The 21,765-nt window shown below is 39.3% G+C and overlaps 1 protein-coding gene across 1 annotated transcript in view; it reads right to left on the bottom strand.

Moving 5' to 3' along the window:
* The window catches only part of gfra2b (GDNF family receptor alpha 2b), a 45,520-nt gene that overhangs the window by 16,773 nt on the left and 6,982 nt on the right, over positions 1-21,765 (bottom strand). Inside the window, exons 3-5 of the mRNA XM_055231943.1 lie at positions 14,116-14,193; positions 3,817-4,016; positions 3,348-3,535 (exon numbers count right to left, since the gene is read on the bottom strand). Coding sequence (XP_055087918.1) covers positions 3,348-3,535; positions 3,817-4,016; positions 14,116-14,193 — 466 coding nt within the window. The remainder of the gene's footprint in view (positions 1-3,347; positions 3,536-3,816; positions 4,017-14,115; positions 14,194-21,765) is intronic.

Raw genomic sequence — 21,765 nt, 5'->3', positions numbered from 1 at the left:
AAAGGCCCTTTTTTCTTGGAGCACCTGCCCCTCAAAACATCTGTGCACGTCCCTGTACATCTGACTTACACACGCTGAAGCTTCACTTTTGCTTTCTCCACATGGAGGATGATTGTGACAACCTTTATGCACACTCTTTGGCAGCATCTTTACACACACACACGGCACAATGGAAATGTATACATATACTTGGAAATTTACAAGGAGGATTTTGGTGAAGTTTGGTTCATAATATTTGTTTGACTTCAACTTTACGCAGATACTGCAGACTGCAGCAGCACACTGAAGACCTAATGAGTTTCTTTACCTCTTCTGTTTTACCAGTATGATAAACCAGCACAGTGTTTTTTGGTGCCAGTTCATACCAGACCTTTTTGGTGGGTTCCTACTTGGAATCGAGATTTGGTGCCCAGCCCCCTTAAAATTTTGAATTTTAAGCTAACTTTCTCAAAATTTAACCACAAACCTATAGCCTATACATTAAAGAAAATGAACACATACAGTGAGTGAGTACAAACACAAACATCCAAAAGCTAAAAGTACTCGAACAGCATCAAACTTAAAAAAGGGCCTTACTCAAAGTGAAAATGCAGCACAGACAACAGAAGACAGTTCCAGATAAACTGCAGGTTTGAGACAAAAGGCATGACTATCGCTCTATTTCACAGCTTAATCCACGGATGACATTTAACTAGATTTGTCATGAAGCAGGACAGCCCCTACATCTGTTCCATCTTCCATCAACACACCATTTAATCATCGTCACCTGTTCTTCCTGCATTTACATACTGATTTCAAGTGCAAAATGTAAAACTGTTACATTTGCTTGGTAATTCAAAGTCCTTTCTACAAGCAAACTACAAAATCTGAATAGATTTCCAATGAATACAGCCTTATTTCTGGAGTATCTTTGGAATTGAAAACTATTTTTCAAACAAACACCAATAAAAACACTGAAACATCACTGGAGTAAGGTTCTTAAATATAAAGCTTAGAGGAATAGCAAAGACATCTTAAGTATTGCATCAGTGGTGTGCAGTCAGAGCAATCAAGCCAATGAAATTTAAAATCATTGTGTGTCAAAAGTATAATTAAATAGTTACAAATTTTATCCAAATAATCCCATCTTCCCTTCACTTCTGCCTGTTTGAAGCACAGTGTCCTTTAGTACACCCGAATGGTCACTGAGCGGGTCAGTTTCTTATTAACTTGTGTTGTCGTCCTGTGCTTTTACAACCAGAGGGGCCAGCAGGTTATTTTAGAGGCTTGGACATGCGTATAGAGAACCACGGCAGGCACAAACACTGCTGAATAAACCCACGATAAACCCACAGAGAAACTGAACAATTGAGGAGATTTCTAATAAGTGTGCATGTGCCTAAAATTAACTTGCTTTTAGCGGCAAGTCATTGTTTGTAGCTTTGCGTTTTTAATGATAAGATCTTAGTTAAAAACAGGCAGTCGTGTAATAAACCAGTAAGATAGTTTCAGGACTAATTTGTGTGAAATGGAGGATCCGGACAGAGCTGTGGAGTGACAGCGACTGGGGCAGAATATGCCCATTGACCAGCCCTGTTTGTACAAATAGGGTGTCCAATACTGTCTAAAATATACAAATATAAATAAATTATGTAGGTGGAAGATTCTCTGATTTGACTCCAAAATGGCTCAGAATAGATGCATTTAATATGTCAGTATAAATAAATATACTAATTTGCTATGTAGTTGGCATAGAAAGTGCCGTTATTAAATTGTTATCGACTAAATATTGATGTCCACCCGGGCTTGCTTACCCATAAAAGCTGCCGCACACTACTGCATTGCATCTTCACTAATTTGCATTTGCATGGCCACACTCCAAATAATACAAATCAATTTATAATGAACTAGAGCAGTGGGAGTCAGGCAGTGTTCAACTGCAAAACTACATGTTTTATGGGAAAGTTAGTATGAAATCAGTTTTACAATATGTTCTCAGATAGTGGAGGCGTTCAAGTATGTCGGGGTTTTATTCACGAGTGAAGGATGGATAGATTGTGAGATTGACAGGAAGATTTGTGCAGCATCTGCAGTGATGCAGTCGCTGTATTGGACTGTTGTGGTAAAGCTTAAAGGTAAGGCTCGTGATTTATTGACTGGAATCTACATTCCTACCCTCACCTGTGGTCATGGGCTTTGGGTAATGACCGAAGAGACCCTGGGGTAGACTCGCTGGAGGGACTGCGTCTCTCAGCTGGCCTGGGAACGCCTTGGGGTCCCACCAGAGGAGCTGGAGGAAGTGTCTGGGGTGGGGAAATCTGCGAGTTCCTGCTGCCCCTGAGATCTAGCCCCGGATAAGTGTCAGAAAATGGATGGATGGTTCTCAGATAGTGTAATTTCATATAGACCCTTTAAAATGCTCTCTCATCATCATGATGTCCTGGAATGGAGCCAACTAAAAGTCAAATACCATATCACATTTTCAGTGATGGGCTGACATTAAAATAGCTGGGATTAGGGATTTTTAAATGAACAGTGGTACAAGGTACAAATTTGAATGTACAGTGTAGAAAAGTTAATTAGTTTGCTTACCTATTAAAAAAAAAATTATGAAGTCAACACTTATGTCATTTTTTTCATTTAAACCTAAATACTAATGTTATGTCCACACCAAATATGACAACTGTGTACTCTAGAGACCTAGGGCAGCCCTGCCTGTCAGGGTGTCAGCAATGGCTAACCACTCCTTAAGTGCTCAAAGTCTAGAACAGCAGGAGAGGCAGAAAAAATCATATAAAAGACAATGGCTCCAATGCTATGACAGCAAGGTGTGTGCTACACCAAGGCACATCCTGGTAAGAAACAAACATTACGGCCAGCCACCTAGGAGAGGATGGATAGCTAGTCATGATTGAACTATGTGGATCAGAAATACTATGAACCAAGACAACTGGCGAGCTGTGACATCAAGCCCAACCCATAGGATGGAATACACTGAATTGATCAGCGTATATTATTACAGCATATATATATATATATATATATATATATATATATATATATATATATATATATATATATATATATATATATATATATATATATATATATATATATATATATATATATATATATATATATATATATATCTTTGTCACAAAACCCACATAAACTGCATCTGATCATAAAGAAGGTGGTGGTATTAGACTGATACTTAAAGGAGATCAAACCCAGTGTTGTGACATTTTGTCCTTTGTTCTATAACATTTGATTAGTTCTCTCAGTGGATGATCAATAGTGAAACAGGAGTCCTGTGTGAGTGTAGTGTGAGCGTAGTGTGTGTGACAGACAGAGCGAGCAGTGCTGACCTGCAAAGAGCATCAGAGCGGCAGAGCTGCTGCAGGTCCAGACAGCTGGGCTTGTGTCTCTCCTGGTGCGAGCAGTCGGGGATGATGGTGCGTCTGCGCCTCTCAGCACAGGCCTGGTCCCGGCAGGAGCAGAACAGCAGGGGATAGCTCAGCTCCCATGACACCCGCTCAAAAAACTGACGCAGGGCCTGCAAGCAGAGGACAATCATTTCAAGGCCATAAGATGTAATACTGTCATAACATTAGACACACAGATTGAATAATCATAATAATTATAAATTAAAAATTATTATTATTATTAAAAATAATAATAATTATAGAATTAAAAACACAGATTCAAACAATTATAAATGAATACCTTTAAATGAAAGGTATAAAATTTTCATTTGAATTGTTGATCACTATGGCAATAGTCACCATTTTGCATTGCTCTGAAACCTGTGGATGGACATTATAAACATGTTCATACCTTTTGGCAGCGTTTCCGGCTGCAGGGCTCCTGATTGGCCAGAGAAGGCTGAGGGGGTGTGGCTTTAGAGCAGATCGTGGTGTAACTGGACCGTAGTCGTTTACAGGTGTCATTGAGATTGCAGGCTTTAGCAGCATCCAGACAGGGGTTACAGGGTTTCCCCGCTTCAGAGCAGGGGCTTGCCTTTTGCAAAGATGAGTCTGGTGAAAAGAGACAGAAATGAGAAAAGAGAAAATCAATTTAACACTTATTATGAGACACAAAATGTGTGTGCCTTAAAGTTACAGCACTCCAAGCCATGACATTTAGTTTAATTCATAAATGTGGTAAAATCTACCTTTACATCACTAATGAACACAAACCTATACCAGGATCCTATTTGTGGACTTCAATTTTGCATTCTACAGGATTCTTTCTGCTCTGCTCCAGGACAAGCTATGAATGTGCCCAACTCCACCTACATATGGATCACCAACTTCCTGATGAACCAGAGTCAGCGTGTGCATTTGGAAAAGAATGTCTCAGACACTTGGACTATGAGCACAGGATCTCCACAGGGCTGTGTACTCTCTCCCCTGCTCTTCTCCTTGAGCAGGAGAAAGAGTACGCCTCTAGCCAACACCTCAAGCCATCGGCAAAGAGTCCGCCTAAAGGATAAAACAACCTGGAGCTTTACGCCCTGAAGACACTACAGTGCATTGTGTGCTCTGCTGAGAAGATGACCTTCCATCTCTTAAGGCTCTGTACCTGTTGCACCATACCCCCGAAGCAAGTTCCTACTCTGGGAAAAATGACATTACCTATTTAGCAAACCTATTTGGAGGAGAGAGCAACTACAGCCACTACAGCCCTTGTGCCTCTACCATGCCCCATATAAAGTGCTATACAGTTATTTTCTGGCCAATAGAGAGTGAATATTGCAGCAACAGCATACAGCCGCTTGTGCCAGTTCATTTTGAGAGGAGCAATAATCTTTTATATTTCTTAGCAACATTATGGTAAAGATAGATGATAAAACCCTGTCCAGTATTAGCATTCACCAACCACTTCTATAGAGCGATGTGGACTTCAGTCAAGCTTACTCCCCATAATGCATTTCACTGCCATGATTGTACCTTAACAACAGAGGCTGCAAACAGGACAAAACAGTTCAGAGCAGAGCACCCACTGAAGGGGCATGTGTTCAATAAGGGAAAAGGATTGTCTACACTACAGGCTGTGTGACCACAACAATGTGGTCTTCATGTCTGGATATATTTTACAATTTTTTCCTTTATTTTAGATCACAAAAATAACTAAACATAACAAAGTACGAAAAAACTCAGACTTTACCCAAACCCTTTCCAAAAACATTAAACAATGCTGCTAGGATAAAAGATCTTAAACTAAACTTGTCTTTTAAAACACAAAGATTTGCCTCAAACTGTTGTACTTCAGATGAACTCCCAAGAGTACATGCTAATACGTGTACACTGTTTGACACCATTTGCTTTAATGTGAACCTGACAGTGAGACTCAAGCAAAATGCATATCTGAAATACGCAGAGCCAAGTTGTTCATGGTTCATTAGTGTTAACATGATATTTTGATAACTATAATGTACCTATCTTCATGTGATAACGACACAACATTATACACACAAACAAATGAATATTGTCTGAACTAAACTCCTGTCAAATGAAAGCACTGCAGGCCACCTCAGAGCAAGCACTGATGGCACATTAAGACTATAGTAAAACAAATGCAATCAGTAAAATACCCATAATGAATTTAAATAGATTTTTTTTAAACATGTAAGATGTGAGAGAGAGTGATACAGAACCTGAATACAAACTTTAAAGTTGCCTGGAGGAAATTTCACATTTTCTTTGTAAATTTCATCATACCGTCATAACTTTCAGTTCATCTTTGTTATAATGATTTCATTCAAATGTAAAACTGTAGTGCAGAAGGTGATACAAAGTGGTCAGAGTAAGAGGCAGACTTAAAACAAGTGTCTCACAAGACTGAATTTATTTTAAAAAAAAGAGATGACTTTGGTTGTAATCACAAAATAAAATTAAGTTCAACATAACAAAACAGGAAAAACAACCATACGCACACGTCTGCACTGAAGGTTCTCCCGCAATGAGCTCAAACAGGCCCTTTTTATACTTAATCACTCGAAAGTGTTGAAAGGTAAGGTAATTACATGTTTAAAGTCCCGATAAATAGTGTTTGATATAAAACTATGAACACAAGTAAACATAAATCAAAATAGAGAATGGAATACACAGAAAACTCAAATAACTCCAAACATCGTCGGGCCCATGACCTCAACCAAACAATATAAACATGTAAAAATGACTCTTTGTTTGGAGTGGACCACATTGTGAACCAGCTAAGTATAAGTGTATGCTGTATTTACTTTAAACCACTGTAGCAAATCAAGAATATTTAACTGAACAATGTGTTGTGTGATAATTTAACTGTAGTATAAAACAGAACCTGGGATTGCATGTCTGTTGGAGAATGAATGGCAAATAAATAAGTGGCAAAGTGACCGTCATGTAAGGATCCTTCCTGCTGCTGTTTTCCCTCCTGTCTAACCCTCCTTTCCCGTGTTGTCTGTCTCTCCTCTCACCTGGGCGTCGGTCTACGTGATTTGACAGCTGGCACACCTGGATCCACTTTCCCTCATTACCGGCAGTAAGAAGAAGTCTGTTTTTTTCATCCGCTCATTGCCAGTTTGTTGTTGATACTACTCCGGGGCCTCTGTCATTATTTTTGGAAGCTGCCTGCCTGTCCCCACCCTGTCCCCACCCTGTCCCCTACCTATCCTCTACGTGCAGCCTGATACTTACCACATTTACCTGATTACTAGCCTGGACAATTAACAGCTAAACTACTGCGTGCTGCTTTTGGATCCAAAGTAAAACTGTGACACATAAACCTACTTAGTCACAATGATTGACAGACTTTATGAAAACACAACAATGATTTATTTTGAATTGAATTTATATTGATTTATGTTTATTTATGGAAGGAAACTTGGGAAGTCCTTTGATTCTGCAAGTTAGTGGGGGTTTTTTAAACAACAAAAATAGTTTGTGTCACATGGAGGTCAAAATAAGACAGCAAAATGCAAAACTACTAAATAATAATACTTCAATGAACGGAAAAAGCACCAAAATGGCCCAAACTCAAGCAATAACAAAAAATGAACTGACAGAAGGACAAGACAATGACAATGCATCAACAAAGGACAAGGGGAAACGTACACGCACACACACAATACACAAGAAAATGAGGAACAGGTGAAACACATGACGAACAACAGACAGGAAGTACAACTCAAAAACACAAGCACACAGGACACATGTCAAATTAAAACACATGAACTATCAAAATAAGATGGGAAAACATGGGAAACACTGAAACAAACCATGATCCATGACATGAGCCACGTGAAACACACCTGATGTATTGATGTTACAACGATTGAATGAAATATAACTGACTGTGAACGTAATCTGAAGGTTTGCACCATATTTTGACACTTTGAGTTTAACTTGTTTTGGCTGTACCTCCGAGAAATGAGGGATATGAGATATGATCTGTTTATTCTTAACATCTCTGGCTTCACTTCTCTCGACTTACCTAAATAATAAATTAATGAATATATCTGATTAAATGTGACTCGTAAAAAACAATACTCAATAAAACATTACCATTACACAGATAGTATTTTGTTCTGCCTGAAATACTTGAAAATATATTTATATCCAAATGCTAATCGATACTGAAACTATATACTCAGATTCATACCATGACAAGTTTATTATAATACTGTAATACACGCAGCTCTGTAGCTGCAACACATTTTCAAAGCTCTGCAAATGCACCTTTAGATACAGATAAATCAGCTTAATAGTAGCCAAACTCACAGTTTAACCCTTCAAACCTGAGGCCCCTTCTCTCATCTTCCTCCCTCCTTCTCCTCCCTGTCTCTCCCACACATGCACAGTGGTAGTGCTAGTAGGAGTATGCTTTTTGAAAAGGAACAGAAATATATATGTACACAGGGAAAAAAGAGAGCAAGTATCCAGGGCAGAAGTGTGGGCCAATTAGAGAGATGCCCCAGGTTGTCGTGTTATCTTCCTCACACACAGCCTCAACTGGATGCACACACAAAGCGCTGCCGTGGGCTCTGTGCACTCGGCGCACACACACTCGCGCACACACACACTCGCGCACACACCCCCCCACACACACACACACACACACACACTATTGGCTCATATAATGTTTTATTAACACACACGCAGCTCCAGTGTCCACTGTCAATACACACACACACACATCAGAGAGACATGATCTAACAAGGTCAAAGGCAGGAGAGAGGAAGAGAGAGAGAGAAAGGAGGGGCGGGGGGGTTGCGGAGTGGGATGAGATGCGGAGTGGGATGTGACAGAGGGAAGAGGAAACGAGCTGAATGAAGGAAAAAGAATCATAGGCACTGAACAGGGGCCAGACGCTCGTACTGGTTAGAGAGCTGTAGAAATCTCAACTCTGCTCCACACTGCTGACAAACAAAAACTAATATTTGTACTACAGCATCACAAACTCTTTATTTGAAGCCTGTAGTTGGAAGGGGAGAGGTATAAGAGCAATCAGTGGACTCAGTGGTGTACCTATGAGCACTTTAGAAATTAGGAATGCAAAAAAAAACATATAAAAGAACATGTGTGTGTGTAATGTCTCAATCGTCCAGGTGTGATTCATAGTAACAGAAAAATACAAAATCTGTCAACTGGACAAAAAAGTTGTAGGAGTGAAGACGTTTTGTTGCTCATCTAAGCTCAATATACCTAGCCTCCAAACAGGAGCTGTAAATAATATGTGTTTTTAGTTTCAGTGTAGTTATCTCCTCCCTTCAACTGAAGTTAGCTCCTCTGACCAGAACTGAAGAAGCAGTGAAACGTCTTCACTCCCATAACTTTTTTGTCCAGTTGACAGATTTTGTATTTTTCTTTTCATACAAAAGAACACAAAAGGGTTTATGGAGCAATGATGGGCAGATTTAGTTTCAGATGCCTCTTCTCAGTGTGGGCTTGGAGCTTGGGGAGAGCAAAAAAATAATATCACGATCTTCTCGGAGCCAGATTGCAATTTAAATCTTATAACGATTCATCTACACTATTGCCTTTAAGGGTAAATAAAGACAGATACTTCTTTTGAGCATTCACACTTCACTGTGATCGGTTAAATTAAGTTCTCACTCACAGCGATTAAATAATAGGAGTGGGTGGGAAAAGTGTGTTTGAGCAGCTGCATTGAGTAGAAGAATAGTGAATCACAATATGAACATACTGTTACAGGGATCAGATCACAGTTGGATTTTTATCACCATATTGACCAAAATGTTAGTTTATTTCATATAACACATTTGGAATAACGCTTTCACCAACACCTGCACATCCATTGCCCAAAAAGTACAATTCTTACTTTTTGTACTGCAGATCGGTAGCTAATTTGACTCAGAATGTAAAATGGTGTTCTCCTGTACTTCCTCTGACATACCACTTTCACATGGAGTGCAATTATGCAGGAGAGTTTGGTGACAGGGAACAGGCGGTGGAGTGCTCAGTGGGTTTGACATTGAGGTGACACGCTGAATACGTCTCACATCCAGTTTAATGACTCATGTGTGCTACATCAGGAGTTCTGCCGGAGCTCAGATCCTGCAGTCGAACTTCTTATAATACTGTTATTCACCTCATCACTGAACTGAACCACAGGGGGCAGCAGTGGGAGATATTTGCCCCTTACTCACACTAGACTCCCTGTAGACGCACCACACATCGACAAACTTTCTCACAACACATTTTCACAACTAAATATGCATAATTTTTATATTTGTTGTTTTATGTCACTCTAATATACCAACATTTATTATTATGTATTTGAAATGTTCATGATACAATGATAAAATGTGATTGTGGTAGTATAAGCTGATCTACTTTATGCTTTACTGAACCCATGGAATACATTTTTTCTTTTACATTTTGAGATACAGCTGAGAAAATTACACTTTTCTGGATGTTCTGGATGTGATATTTTATGTACTGTCTGTTTGTTTTTTGCTTTTTTCAGTTATTTGAGACAACCTGTGGTGAAATCGTGCTACAAATATTATATTCTTTGATACATCATTATTTCAAAGATGCTTGTATCTCCAGAACCTCACAAACTGTCCACAGAGGAAAAAAAAAAAAAAAACAAAAAAAAACGGCATATGCCAATCTCAGCTGGGTGCTATGGTAACACAATAATCACTGCTCTCCATTTCACCTTCACCTGTCATACACTGAGAAGCAGGCACCATGTACACTAAAATATGAGCAAAACACCTTCTGGTAGACCTTATATACAACTAACAGAATATATAATGTATCTAATATCATGTTCCCCTATGGTAAAAAAGTAGAAGTGACCGTACTATCACAAAGATACAAAGATGCGGCTGTGTGGGTAGTGTGTGTTCCCCTGTGGTTAGCTTATCTGCTCTCGCGCAAACACACATATACACACACACATAAGCATGCACACACACACACACACACACACTGTCCCTGCCTGCAGCATCTCACATTTCCTTTTGTCTTTCTTCAATTCTCTTCCATATTCTCCTCCTCAGTGCCCTTGTCTTCCTGTGACTGTGATCTTACAAATACTCATTTTATCTTATCTGCCAGGAATAAGAAGAATTGCAGAACGGTGCCGTGTATGTAGATGGATGGTGCTTGGAACAGCTACAGACAGGCTCTGAGTGGCTGCTTGGACAGTGGATATTGAGGGACATGGCTGCAGCTGACACCCACAGTGGTCTAATGAATGCAGATGTGATGAAGCCTTGCACAGATAAACATCAGCAGATGAGGAATGGAGAGGAGAGGCATTTGTCTGGAGTGATGAGCCTCATCATGAGCTAAAGTGATCTGTCAGAGCTAAGTGAGCACACACAATAACACTGTGATGGCCAGCCAACAACATGGGCAAAACAAACAACATGATTTAACTTCTTTTTCACTCTATGTGGAGACACTAATGGAAAGATAGGAGTCGCTTTTACTTTTGAAGTCAAAGAGTTGACTGAGTGTACAAATGCTTTTTTTTAAATCATACCGTGGTAAAAGAGAGACTTTGAGTGGTCTAAGTGACTTGGTGACTTGGTGAGTATAATTGCAGGTTAGTATTAGCAAAAATTATAGTTTTGCAGTACACAAATTATCAAAATGGTGAAACAATCCACATCAGTGCTCTCTTATTTAGAAACTACAGTTGTAATCATGGGTTTCAGTTTCTATAGACAACATTTTGAGGACTTTTCACTATTCAAATTAATTGCTATGGCAACGGTCCTAATTTTTCATCATTCTAAAACCCAAGGATAGGTCTTACAGGATAAATTTGCACAAATCACCATGCAACAATCTGCTGTGGCAATCCCTGTGGAGGCATCTTTTATCTTTAAAGATAATACAACTTGTTGTTCTTTTAATGCTACAAGAAGTGTTTGAACTATACATCTTCCATGTATTCAGTTCATTTCTGCCACTTGCACATTTTTGCATAAGTTATTATTAACAGTGACAAACAGCAGAGGCACTGTGCCGTCGTTAAGGAGGGACAAAGCTAACGTGTTGATACATGTCATATAAAATAAAAGGTTATAGTTTTGACACTCAGTGTTTTAGTGTTTGACATGTACCAGTTTCTCTGTGTAAGTTATGTCAGCCCACACTTGTTTGGTTGATGTGCGGTGAGTCTCTTTTACACACACACACACTGGATTCAAACGGTCGGTCACGCGTCGCTTCTCTCCCAATCAATTTGAGCCATTGCTGTCTCCAACATACTTGAATGTTCTGCTGCTCTTTCTTGTGCCACTGTCATTTAGCAGTTTATATTATCCCCTTATCTTTATCTTCACTTCACACACACACACACGCGTTATAGGTTTACATACTTTGTGGGGACATTCATTTCCTGGAGACTGATCCTAAGTTTAGTTACCACTTTTCTAATCTTAACCTTTTTTAACCTGTATCTGAACTTTAAATCATATTGCTGATCTAATAATAAAGGATTTATGTCATGGGGAGGTGATTTTTGTCCCTATAAGAGCAGCAGATGCCCATAAGTGTAAACAGATTTTAGTCCTCACAATGTGACAAATGTATTGGGTTTTCAATATTTTTGAGAACGTTGTATTGATTTTACATTCACTTCATTAAACTACCTCTAACTATAAAGCATCTCATCAACATAATATTGAAGAATTTACCTTTGTCCCCACAATGCAAAAGGTCCCCAGATCTCAGTGATAAAGTGAAGAATACAGTATACACTTATCTACACAAATGTTTCTTCTTGTGCGTCTCAAATCACACCTCTTACAAACTCCACTATTACCCATAAATGAATGTAGGCATTGGCAATTATCATCACTATCAGCACTACAAGATCAAAATGAAGCCTACATGTCCTTTTGAGGACTACAGTCTCAATTTTTCAGAACTCTGAAAATCATGTGGACAGATAAAGATGCCAATGACTCAATCATTTGAATGTAATAAGTGTGTTATATAAAAGTATTCCACTAACGTATCCACTAGATCTTCACCAAAAGCAGCAAATGCCATAAGCCCCGTGCATGAGGTTAGATATATGGAATAACCAAGGACTTCTGCTCCATCAGGGCGGCTGCTGCTCGTGTGGGCTGCTTGTATGAGACACAGAGATAGGCAGGAAGAGGGAGTGTGTTTGAAGTAGCATTGGTCACAGCTCCCTCGCCTTGACCACGTTTGTGCTTGTGTTGTGTTAATCTGAAAGAGCAGGAACCAATTTGCGCGGCTATTTCCCTCACACCTCTGCGTCCCCATACTGATGCACACAGTTTAAATCACAATGCACTGGTCTGAGCATATGGCATTTCAACAGACAGGAGGAAACCCAGGAGCAAGCCATGTAATGCGAAACATGTATACATACTATTTACAAATATCAACGTAAGGAACTGGTGCAGAGCTGTTTTAACAACTGTAAGATGTGTTTTCAGACAGAAAATCGCAGTCCTGTAATGCCATTTTACTTTCAGTCATGCACATGAGCCAATTTAAGGTGAAAACCAAGTACCTCCTCTTTTCTGTTTTCCATAGTCGACAGTGGCACAGTTGTTAGCATGCATGCCTCACAGCAAGTCCAGGTCCTATGTCTGATTTACCAGACTCTGTGGAGATGTTACGCTTAAAAATAGCTGACCTCATGGGCGTTTACATAAAGAGCCAGTCGAGCTTTTGGAACAGGTTGTATATAAAGCAGGTTTTCATAATTAGGTTTTTATAATTATTACTTTTTTGTTGGGATAGTACCTGCGGTAAATATTTATCATAATTGTACACTTTCAAATTCTACGTCATCAGTGCACGAGATTCAATCCAAACAGCAGGGACGTGCAAGAAACACAATTGTCTTGCAGTTTAAGAAAATAAAGCTGTTGTCATAATTTTAATCATCAATCATAGCTATTATTTAAATCAGACGAGCTTTGGCCCTCGTTTAATAAAACTTGTTTAAAGGTTGCTAAGTAACAGATACATTACCACTCAAAAGTTGGGACACACTTTTTCACTTTTTTCACTTGTTCTTTCTTTATTTCCATGATTATTCCCATTGTAGATTCTCATTAAAGGCATAAAAAGTATGCATGAACACATATGGAATGTAGTAAACAAAACAAAAAAACTCAAAATATTGTTATAGATTAAAATGGCCACCCTTTGCTTTGGACCCTAGTTTGCACTCTTGGCATTTCTGGACCCTGACGCGGCACAGCTGTGAAGTGAAAACTAGGAGACTTCATCAAGAAGCTCATTGAGAGAAGGCCAAGGGTTTGCAGTACTGTCGACAAAGCAAAGGTTGGCTACTTTGAGGATTTGAATATAAAATTAACTTTCACTTTTTTGTCATTGCTACGTAATTCCATAAATCTTGCATTATATGTTTGACTTCTTCTGTATGTATCTAAAATGCAGAAAAAAAAAACAGAGCGTGTGTCCAAACTTTTGACTGGAAGTGTCCAACCAGCAAGTAAAATTCTAAACATTACCAAAATTGCAAAACTAGGGAAAGCTAACCTGGACACTTTTTAAAAATACAGTAGACATAAAGACTCTATAGTGCAGTAAAATTAAATCTTGAAATCTTCATCCTCTCCTGGCACACACACTGCACATTTAAGTATCTGATACATACCTGAGATGATGGAGGCGAGCTGGAATTCCTCTGAGAAATGGAAGGGCTCATAGGGAGACGTCTCATAAAACTCTTCTCCTGTGGCAAAAGAGAACAGAGAAAGTCAATGCCAACATTCGCTCACAGCCATCTGCTTTTTACATGGAACCAGGCTTCAAAGTCCACTCTGAAGCCATGAGCCAGGGAATATTTCAGATGCGCAAAAAAGTACTTTGTTTATAAGAAGTGAAAAAAAGTTCCTCTTTCAAATCCATCTCACACTGCAACGATCAGAAAGGAAAGGTTCGGTGTGTGTTTCAGGTATCTTACAGAAAAAAGTTTGACAGTAATCACAGTCTGCTCTTCTCTGTAATACATCAAGAACAGACACAAAGACAAAATCCCACTGTTTTGTTTTGTTGTTTTTTTATTATTGATGTATATTCAGAAACCATAGCTGTTAAATAGCATTGTGGCTCCCCATGTACCACGGTGACCTGAACAGTGAAATGGTCCAACAGTATATAGTATATAGTGAAGCAGGAACGAGCCTCCCCCATGTTGGACAGGACGGACATGCTTCACTGTGCTCTTCATAATGTAATGGAGCAATAAACGCTCAGAGTAACTAGCATACAAATAACAGGGCAGTCTGATTAAAATGCACATAACAATGGCCGATAATGACCAGTTATAATTGTTTGAAGCTTGCATTAAAAACATTGTTTGGCTTTTATTTTATTTATAAACCCCTCCATTTAATAAACCAGTCCATAAAATAGAACATTTCCTTAATAAAGCATGGCCTATCTCCATATTCATAATGAACAAGTGGAGTGAAAAATCTCGTAAATTGTTATGAAGTGTCCTCGTCATCGGTGCTATCCTAGCTTCAAACTGTTTTGTATCTTTGGGCAAGACACTCTAACCGATATGCTTATATAAGTGGTTGTGAATAGTGAATAGTGGTGGATGGAGGACCAGTGACACATATTGGCTGCCATACTTCCGTGAGAAGACACCAGGGCAGCTGCGACAGATTTAATGAAGCACTTCCTCGTAAATACATTATTGGTTTTGTCAGTCGGTTTGTTGGGGAAATTGGCCCTGTTGAATATTGTAATTAGAAATGCTGGGGAGACTCAAAACCAGTGCTGTTTTATTGAGTGAACTGGAGAAGATGTGACTGTTGAATCTTTAATATCCTCAGCCACACATACTTTTGACTGTATTTTAAAATGGGCTCTCTAAAGTTTCTGCATGTATTTGAAAGTCTCAAAGTGACTCCAGAAATGCCTCTGTTGCATTGACGCCTCGGCTTAACTTCCACCTAAAAGCACTTGATCAAAGAGGTTGTTTTCTTTGTACTTTTAGCACAAATGGACACAGGATTATAGCTCACAACAGCCAGCTCTTTTATCTCCCAGGTAAACACGCTAAAAAGTGGTTTATTCCCGCTTCCATTCACCAACGTGACACTTTTATTGGCGTCGACTGGAACAGTGCGTGCTGAGCCAAGTATGGCCTATCAGCGACTTCTGTTTGTCTCTCATCTTTGCACCACACATTATGCCAATACTGTGGATGGAGAATGGCCTAAAATTGAGTATAATCATAGGCCACTTCAGAGCATTTGTGTGCACTCAGCAGTGACGGGACCTCCCACTGCTCACTGACTCGAGTGGAGAGCACTGAGTCCTGGCCAGTACCAACCCACTTATACTGTAGTATTTATCGTGGTGTGCACTGTCTACAGAGAGCAAATATGTGGCATGAAGCGATCAGTACACAGTGACTTTGCTGGGTGCTTAGATAATATAATACAAACACTATGTTAATGATGGATAGATGTGAAGTGTGGCTGCAAATCTGCGCCCATGGTCCTATCATCAATCCCTTGTTCATACAGAGGCGAGGTGTTCAAGTGGCAAATAATCTGTTACTGGTAATCAAGGTTACCCTTCTTTGTCGTGTTCACATTCTATCGGATGAAAGGTACGAGATTTGTGATTGGAAGCCATTTTAAATGCAGCCCCAGGACTGCAGCAGCTTTGTAAACCGTACAAAATCATTTCACAGTTTGCTGTATCACCACAAGGTTAATTATTACTATCATGTTCTTAGATTATGAGCCTCCATAAAACCATATGAATGACAGCAGAGTATGTAAATGGAGGATGTGCAGGGAGGGTAGTCAAGGGAATTTACCTGAAGCTGTACATGTGCTCTACACCACACAGTGAAAATATATGAAAAATCTTATTCTTCCCTGTCAGCCCATTCATTTTACTAGTGCTTGCAGTTTGTAAGTACCTGTGATAGCCAGCTTCCAGAAGGAGTCTTTGTGCACAAGTGTGAAGAATGAGCTGTGATCAGATAGTACTTGTGTGTCTGGATCTGAATGGAGAAGCTGATCCACAACACATTATTACAGCGGCTGTGACTCTGAATACATTATCAACTTGTCCCCATAATGGCCCCCAGGTCTGCCATAGTTGATGCTGCAGTTATAAATCTATTGCGATCTATGAGCAAACTAGGATTTGCTGTTTACTGTCTTCTCCACACGTTATTTTTAGAGTGATACTACAATCCTTTGTTTTAACTGCAGATGTAAGCATTTAGGCTTCATTTCACAAAACAGACTTTCAATATGGTGCAGAATCTCACCAAGCTGATTTGACTGCACGCTGCACGACACATCACAATGACACATGCGAGTAATAATAGTCCTGTCTGACAAGGGCCTGCACAGACAGCACATGTTTTCAATCAAAACAACTGTGGCACAATTGTCAAGTGTCATCTAACTTGTGCTGATTACATTACATGATTTTGATTCAAATCTTTTTTGGGGCTCACATCTGTGTAATTACAAGAGAGAAGGAGACTATGTGGACACTGATGGACTAAAGTGGCATGGCAGCTCTTTATGTAAATGTAAGTCTAGCCATGAGAACTGCATTTTATAACAAGCACTGTTTAAATATGTACTGTGTATGAGCTGTGTGTGCCGGCTTTTGTGTGCATACATGTGTGTAATGCTGCTTGGGAAGCGCCGGAAAGTGCCTAGTTGCATCCTTCTTTCACTGTTTTTATTTAATTATCAATGACAATGGATCAGCCCTGCAGCACACCCACATACACACAGGCTTTGATGCTTTAGTCTATGCTGGACTGGGATTATCTATCAGCATTGTGTATTCATACCAGTTTTCTACACACATGTATTTGAGAGCTTATAGAGCTACTAAAGAAGCATTAGGTTTAAGCTACAATAAAGAAAACTGATGTCAAATTTGAATAAAATGTACTTTTACTTCTGTAACTGAGCAGTTATATTACTATATACACTGGGTATAACAACATTATTGAATAATTTTAAAAGCAAAATCTAGTAATACAAGTACAACTAGATTTATTTTACAAGGAAAAAACACATATTATCAAATGTGTTCAATGTCACACCTTCTATCTGAAACAAAGCAGTGGAGTATAGAGGACCATTTGCAGCCACATTCACAGAGTGGTGTGAGGCTGGTAGTGTACCGTCAGCAGGATACAGAATGAGCCGATAAAGACAGAAATCTGACCACTTAAGTGCCTTTGCTCACAGCTAATCAATAAAATGGATGTGGTCATGAGGTGGAAAGAACCGTAAATCGGGCCTTTAACATGCGTGAACTTGACACACAAACACGACTAAAGGACTTGCAATGCCACCTTTTGGCTAAAATTGTTCATTTTGCATCTTCATTAGTTGCAATAGTTATGCACTGTAATGCCAAACAAACCCATTAGCCAAAAGTCTGGTTACCAATAATCTTGTCATTATGGCATTATCTCTGTGTGCGTAAACTGAGCTTGTCTTAGTTTGAAACACAGCTAATGAATTCTGATCAGAGGCTTTCTGTGCTTGTCCAACACTTGTGCCACTGCAGTGGAGCAGCACAGCTGATCCAAACCCTGCCATACAAACGTCTTTTTCATGATTTGCATCTGATTTATAAGCCATTCATCTGCTTTTGATCAATTTTGCACCTGAAGCCATCTGCATTACAGGTGTATGTATTATAGTGATTTATTATAATATCTTCTCTCATTACACAAAATGCCAGCATGGTTCAAGTGACAGCGTCAATGTTATGTTCAACAGAAAGTAAAAACATCCAAATCAAATGAACTATATTATACTGGTATTCTCCATTGGTTCATCATCATTCTTTATGCATTCACCTAAACGAACACCCATAGCATCAGTTATTAAACCAAAGACTGTGGCACAATGTATTCTGCTGTGTGAAAACACATGCTGTCCACAGCCACGGCTGTGTGCTCGTCTATGTGAGAACAGAGCTGAGAATGAGATGGGTAAACAGTGAACACTGCTGTCTCTCTGTGGAGCAATACTAATCAGCCTGCAGCTCACTCATTAGCTTGCATGCTAAACACTTACCTTGCTCATTAGCTTGCATGCTAAACACATCGGTCATTAGTCACATTGGTAAATTAGTCATTTATTTCACTGTATGCTAAATGCCAATGTCGATGTTAACTGTGCAATTTAGCAGGATGAACTCTAAGCCCCTCTGTGATTAGGTGCTTGCACGGACCAGTTAACAGACAAAATATAGTTGAAATATTAGCGTGCATGTTAAAGAGGCTTAAAATACTTAACAGAATCATTCATAGCTGTGGGGACCGTAGGTTTTGCCTTTCAGCAGCTGCCCCTAGGTAGGTCTCAGTGCCAATAAGTGAGTGACTGTGTGTCCTCAACACCGAGAAAAGAGCCAGCCTTATAGAGATAAGACCTGAGGACACTGGTTTATGGTGGACGTCTGTCTAATGTTGGACTGCTCCAGACTCCACAGTGAGGCAGGTGTGTTAACTCACACACAGCTGGACCTGCTCCACAGCTCAGAGCACAGGCTGAGAACCACAAGAGCATCTTCAATGAGACTCAATGACTTTCACCTGAGGTAATATGGACTCCAGCCACTGTGCACTGAATAGGACAGAGTGGGACCGTGGAGCTGGCCAGACACTGTCCATTTTCCAGTACATTTTACACCAGATCTTATGAATACAAAGTTGTATTATTTTCTTATTCAGTTCTGTGTGGCTAAAAATGTTAAACCTCAAAGACAGACTACTAGAGATTTCACTATTTAATATTGTAGTCCGGGAGCCAAACCCCTCCACTGTGATTATTTTGTAATTTTTCTTACTATGATTTTTCATGATTGTACACCTCAGTCATAAGAAGTTCAGGGTGTTTTGCTTTAATTCGGCCCCAGTTGGTCTCAGGCTCCCAAACCTCTTTGAACTGTAATAGAAAACCACTGTCTCACAATTACACTGATGTTACACCGACCATATCTTACAGGTTTAGTTCCATTATTAGCACCACAAATACACCATTATATGTCCATTTAAACACTTTCATCAAATCATTATCTGGCTTTGTTATTACATTATTTTCAATCAGACTTTTGCTTTTGCTCCACTCACAACATGACCACTGCATTTGCCACAGCAACAGAACCCACACTCTATCTAAGCCTTATAATACATCATTGTTCAAAACCCGTCAAATCAGGAAGGATTTTTTGTTTTTGTTTTGCCTGAACTGTAACAGAATTAGGCCACTCATCATGTCTCACAATTACACTGATGGTGCTTTAAATTTATGTTACACCATCATATCTTACAAATATAAGGCGTATTGTCTAAAAAGACTTGTCGTTTGCGTAAAAAGTTGGAATAAAATATAATACACTGTCACATACTGTTCAAAGTCTATGGTTAAGGGAAGTTATTTTCTGCTAGGTCTGGTTTTGGCCATGCCCCACTTTGAACAAATCTATCAAAGTTAAGTTGGATTTTTGTGGGTATGGGGTATTTTGTCTGTTATCGCAGGTGATCCACTGGAGATACTGGCTCATCTTGGGCTTACATATGAAACTCTAATTCCATGGTGACGTGGCAATCAGTTAATTTGTGGGAAATCAATTTGTCCTTGAGAATATTCTGTGATACCATAGAATTTTGTTATTGTTTGCAAGTTTGAGAGTTAGCCCTTAAGTAATAGTCCCAGCTGCTGTTGCGGTTCAGTCATAGATAGTATATGGGTATAATCTAATAATAGAGTAAAAAAAAACATGTGTCCTTGGTGTTGATTCAGATGTTTATTTTAGTATAGAGCCATTATCGTCTTAATGACAACATAATTACATTTTGATGTAAACTTAGTTGCTATGAGCAGCAGGTCAGAACGTCTCCCAGTGATGAAGTGAACAGCACAAGGACGTGATGTGTTGTGACCCAGACAAACACAAATACTACAGACATACAGAGCCGAGCTGGTCACACTGCTCCCCACAGGCACATTTAGCAGTTCAGCTCCATTACGCTGTGAGCATGCCTAATTACAAACCACATTTGCAACTGGTCCTCTAATAACACACAGATAAATCACATGCTACAAGTTTCACTCGCCTTTAGGGCTGGACCATATAGTTATAAATACAACACTAACATTACCTTTAATATATCATCGCCTAATCCACTCTTTCTTCATTCTAGACTGGTATACCTCACAAGAGACATGTGGGCGGAAAGATTCTCTCTCTTTCTCCTTCATCATTGTTAAGTGTGTAAACCTTGTGATGTTTTATTTTAGATAATAATTAGCTTGTAAAAATGGCATCTGAGCTAACACCTAACCAACTAAACTTGTTTGCAGCTGGTAAACATCTAGTGACGACTGAACATGCTCTTTTACAGGTGACTGGTGGGGAGATCAGATAAATGACATAAATATCATGAAATAACTTTTTGTATATTTAACATGGGGATTGGCTTCACTATTCATTTGTGCGTGAAGGAGCATTCGGATTGATGTAACTCTGGGTAGCAGCGGCAGTGATGGAGCGATCGGGCGAAGATAGTGAGGTGTGTGTGTGTGTGTGTGTGTGTGTGTGTGTGTGTGTGTGTGTGTGTGTGTGTGTGTGTGTGTGTGTGTGTGTGTGTGTATGTGCACGTTATTGACTGGTTCAAACTAATGTGAGCAAATATTGAAAAATATCTTTTCCATTTTAGGTAGTAAATTATTCTTTTATAGTTATATATTAGGAATACGAAGTAAACAGAGTAACTGTGTCCAGATGGTGTGTTGCATAACATATAGATGAGTACAGTGTTAGGGTTTTGTTTTTTGTTTTTTTACATTCTGCATTATTAGAACCACAAATACACCATTACATGTCCATTTAAACACTTTTACACTTTAATCAAATAATTATCTGGCTCTGGTTTTACATTTTGCTCTTGCTCCACTCACGACATGGCCACTCCATTTGCCACAACAAAAGAACCCACATAATATTTAGACCTTATAATACATTGTTCAAATCCTTAAAGTCATTGAAATACAATCATAGTAATAGAAATCCCTTTCCTGGCCAATGTTCCTGGATTCTGTGAAAGTACCAGGCAGCAGACTCATTTTATGGGAGAGGTTTTTCACTGCGCTTTAGTCCCACCAGGAGCTCACTGCAGCGGTTAACAATTCAGCTGGCCTTGCAGAGAGGAAACTGACTAATGCTGTAGCCGTAGGCCTGCCCTCTTGTATGAGTGTCCTCCTCAGGGACAGCGAAGAAGTCTGTAGAG

Source organism: Periophthalmus magnuspinnatus, chromosome 23 (genome assembly GCF_009829125.3).
Source record: "Periophthalmus magnuspinnatus isolate fPerMag1 chromosome 23, fPerMag1.2.pri, whole genome shotgun sequence".
Taxonomy (NCBI): Eukaryota; Metazoa; Chordata; class Actinopteri; order Gobiiformes; family Gobiidae; genus Periophthalmus; species Periophthalmus magnuspinnatus.
The sequence above is the reverse complement of the archived record's forward strand: the minus strand, read 5'-3'. Positions and strand labels throughout refer to the sequence as shown.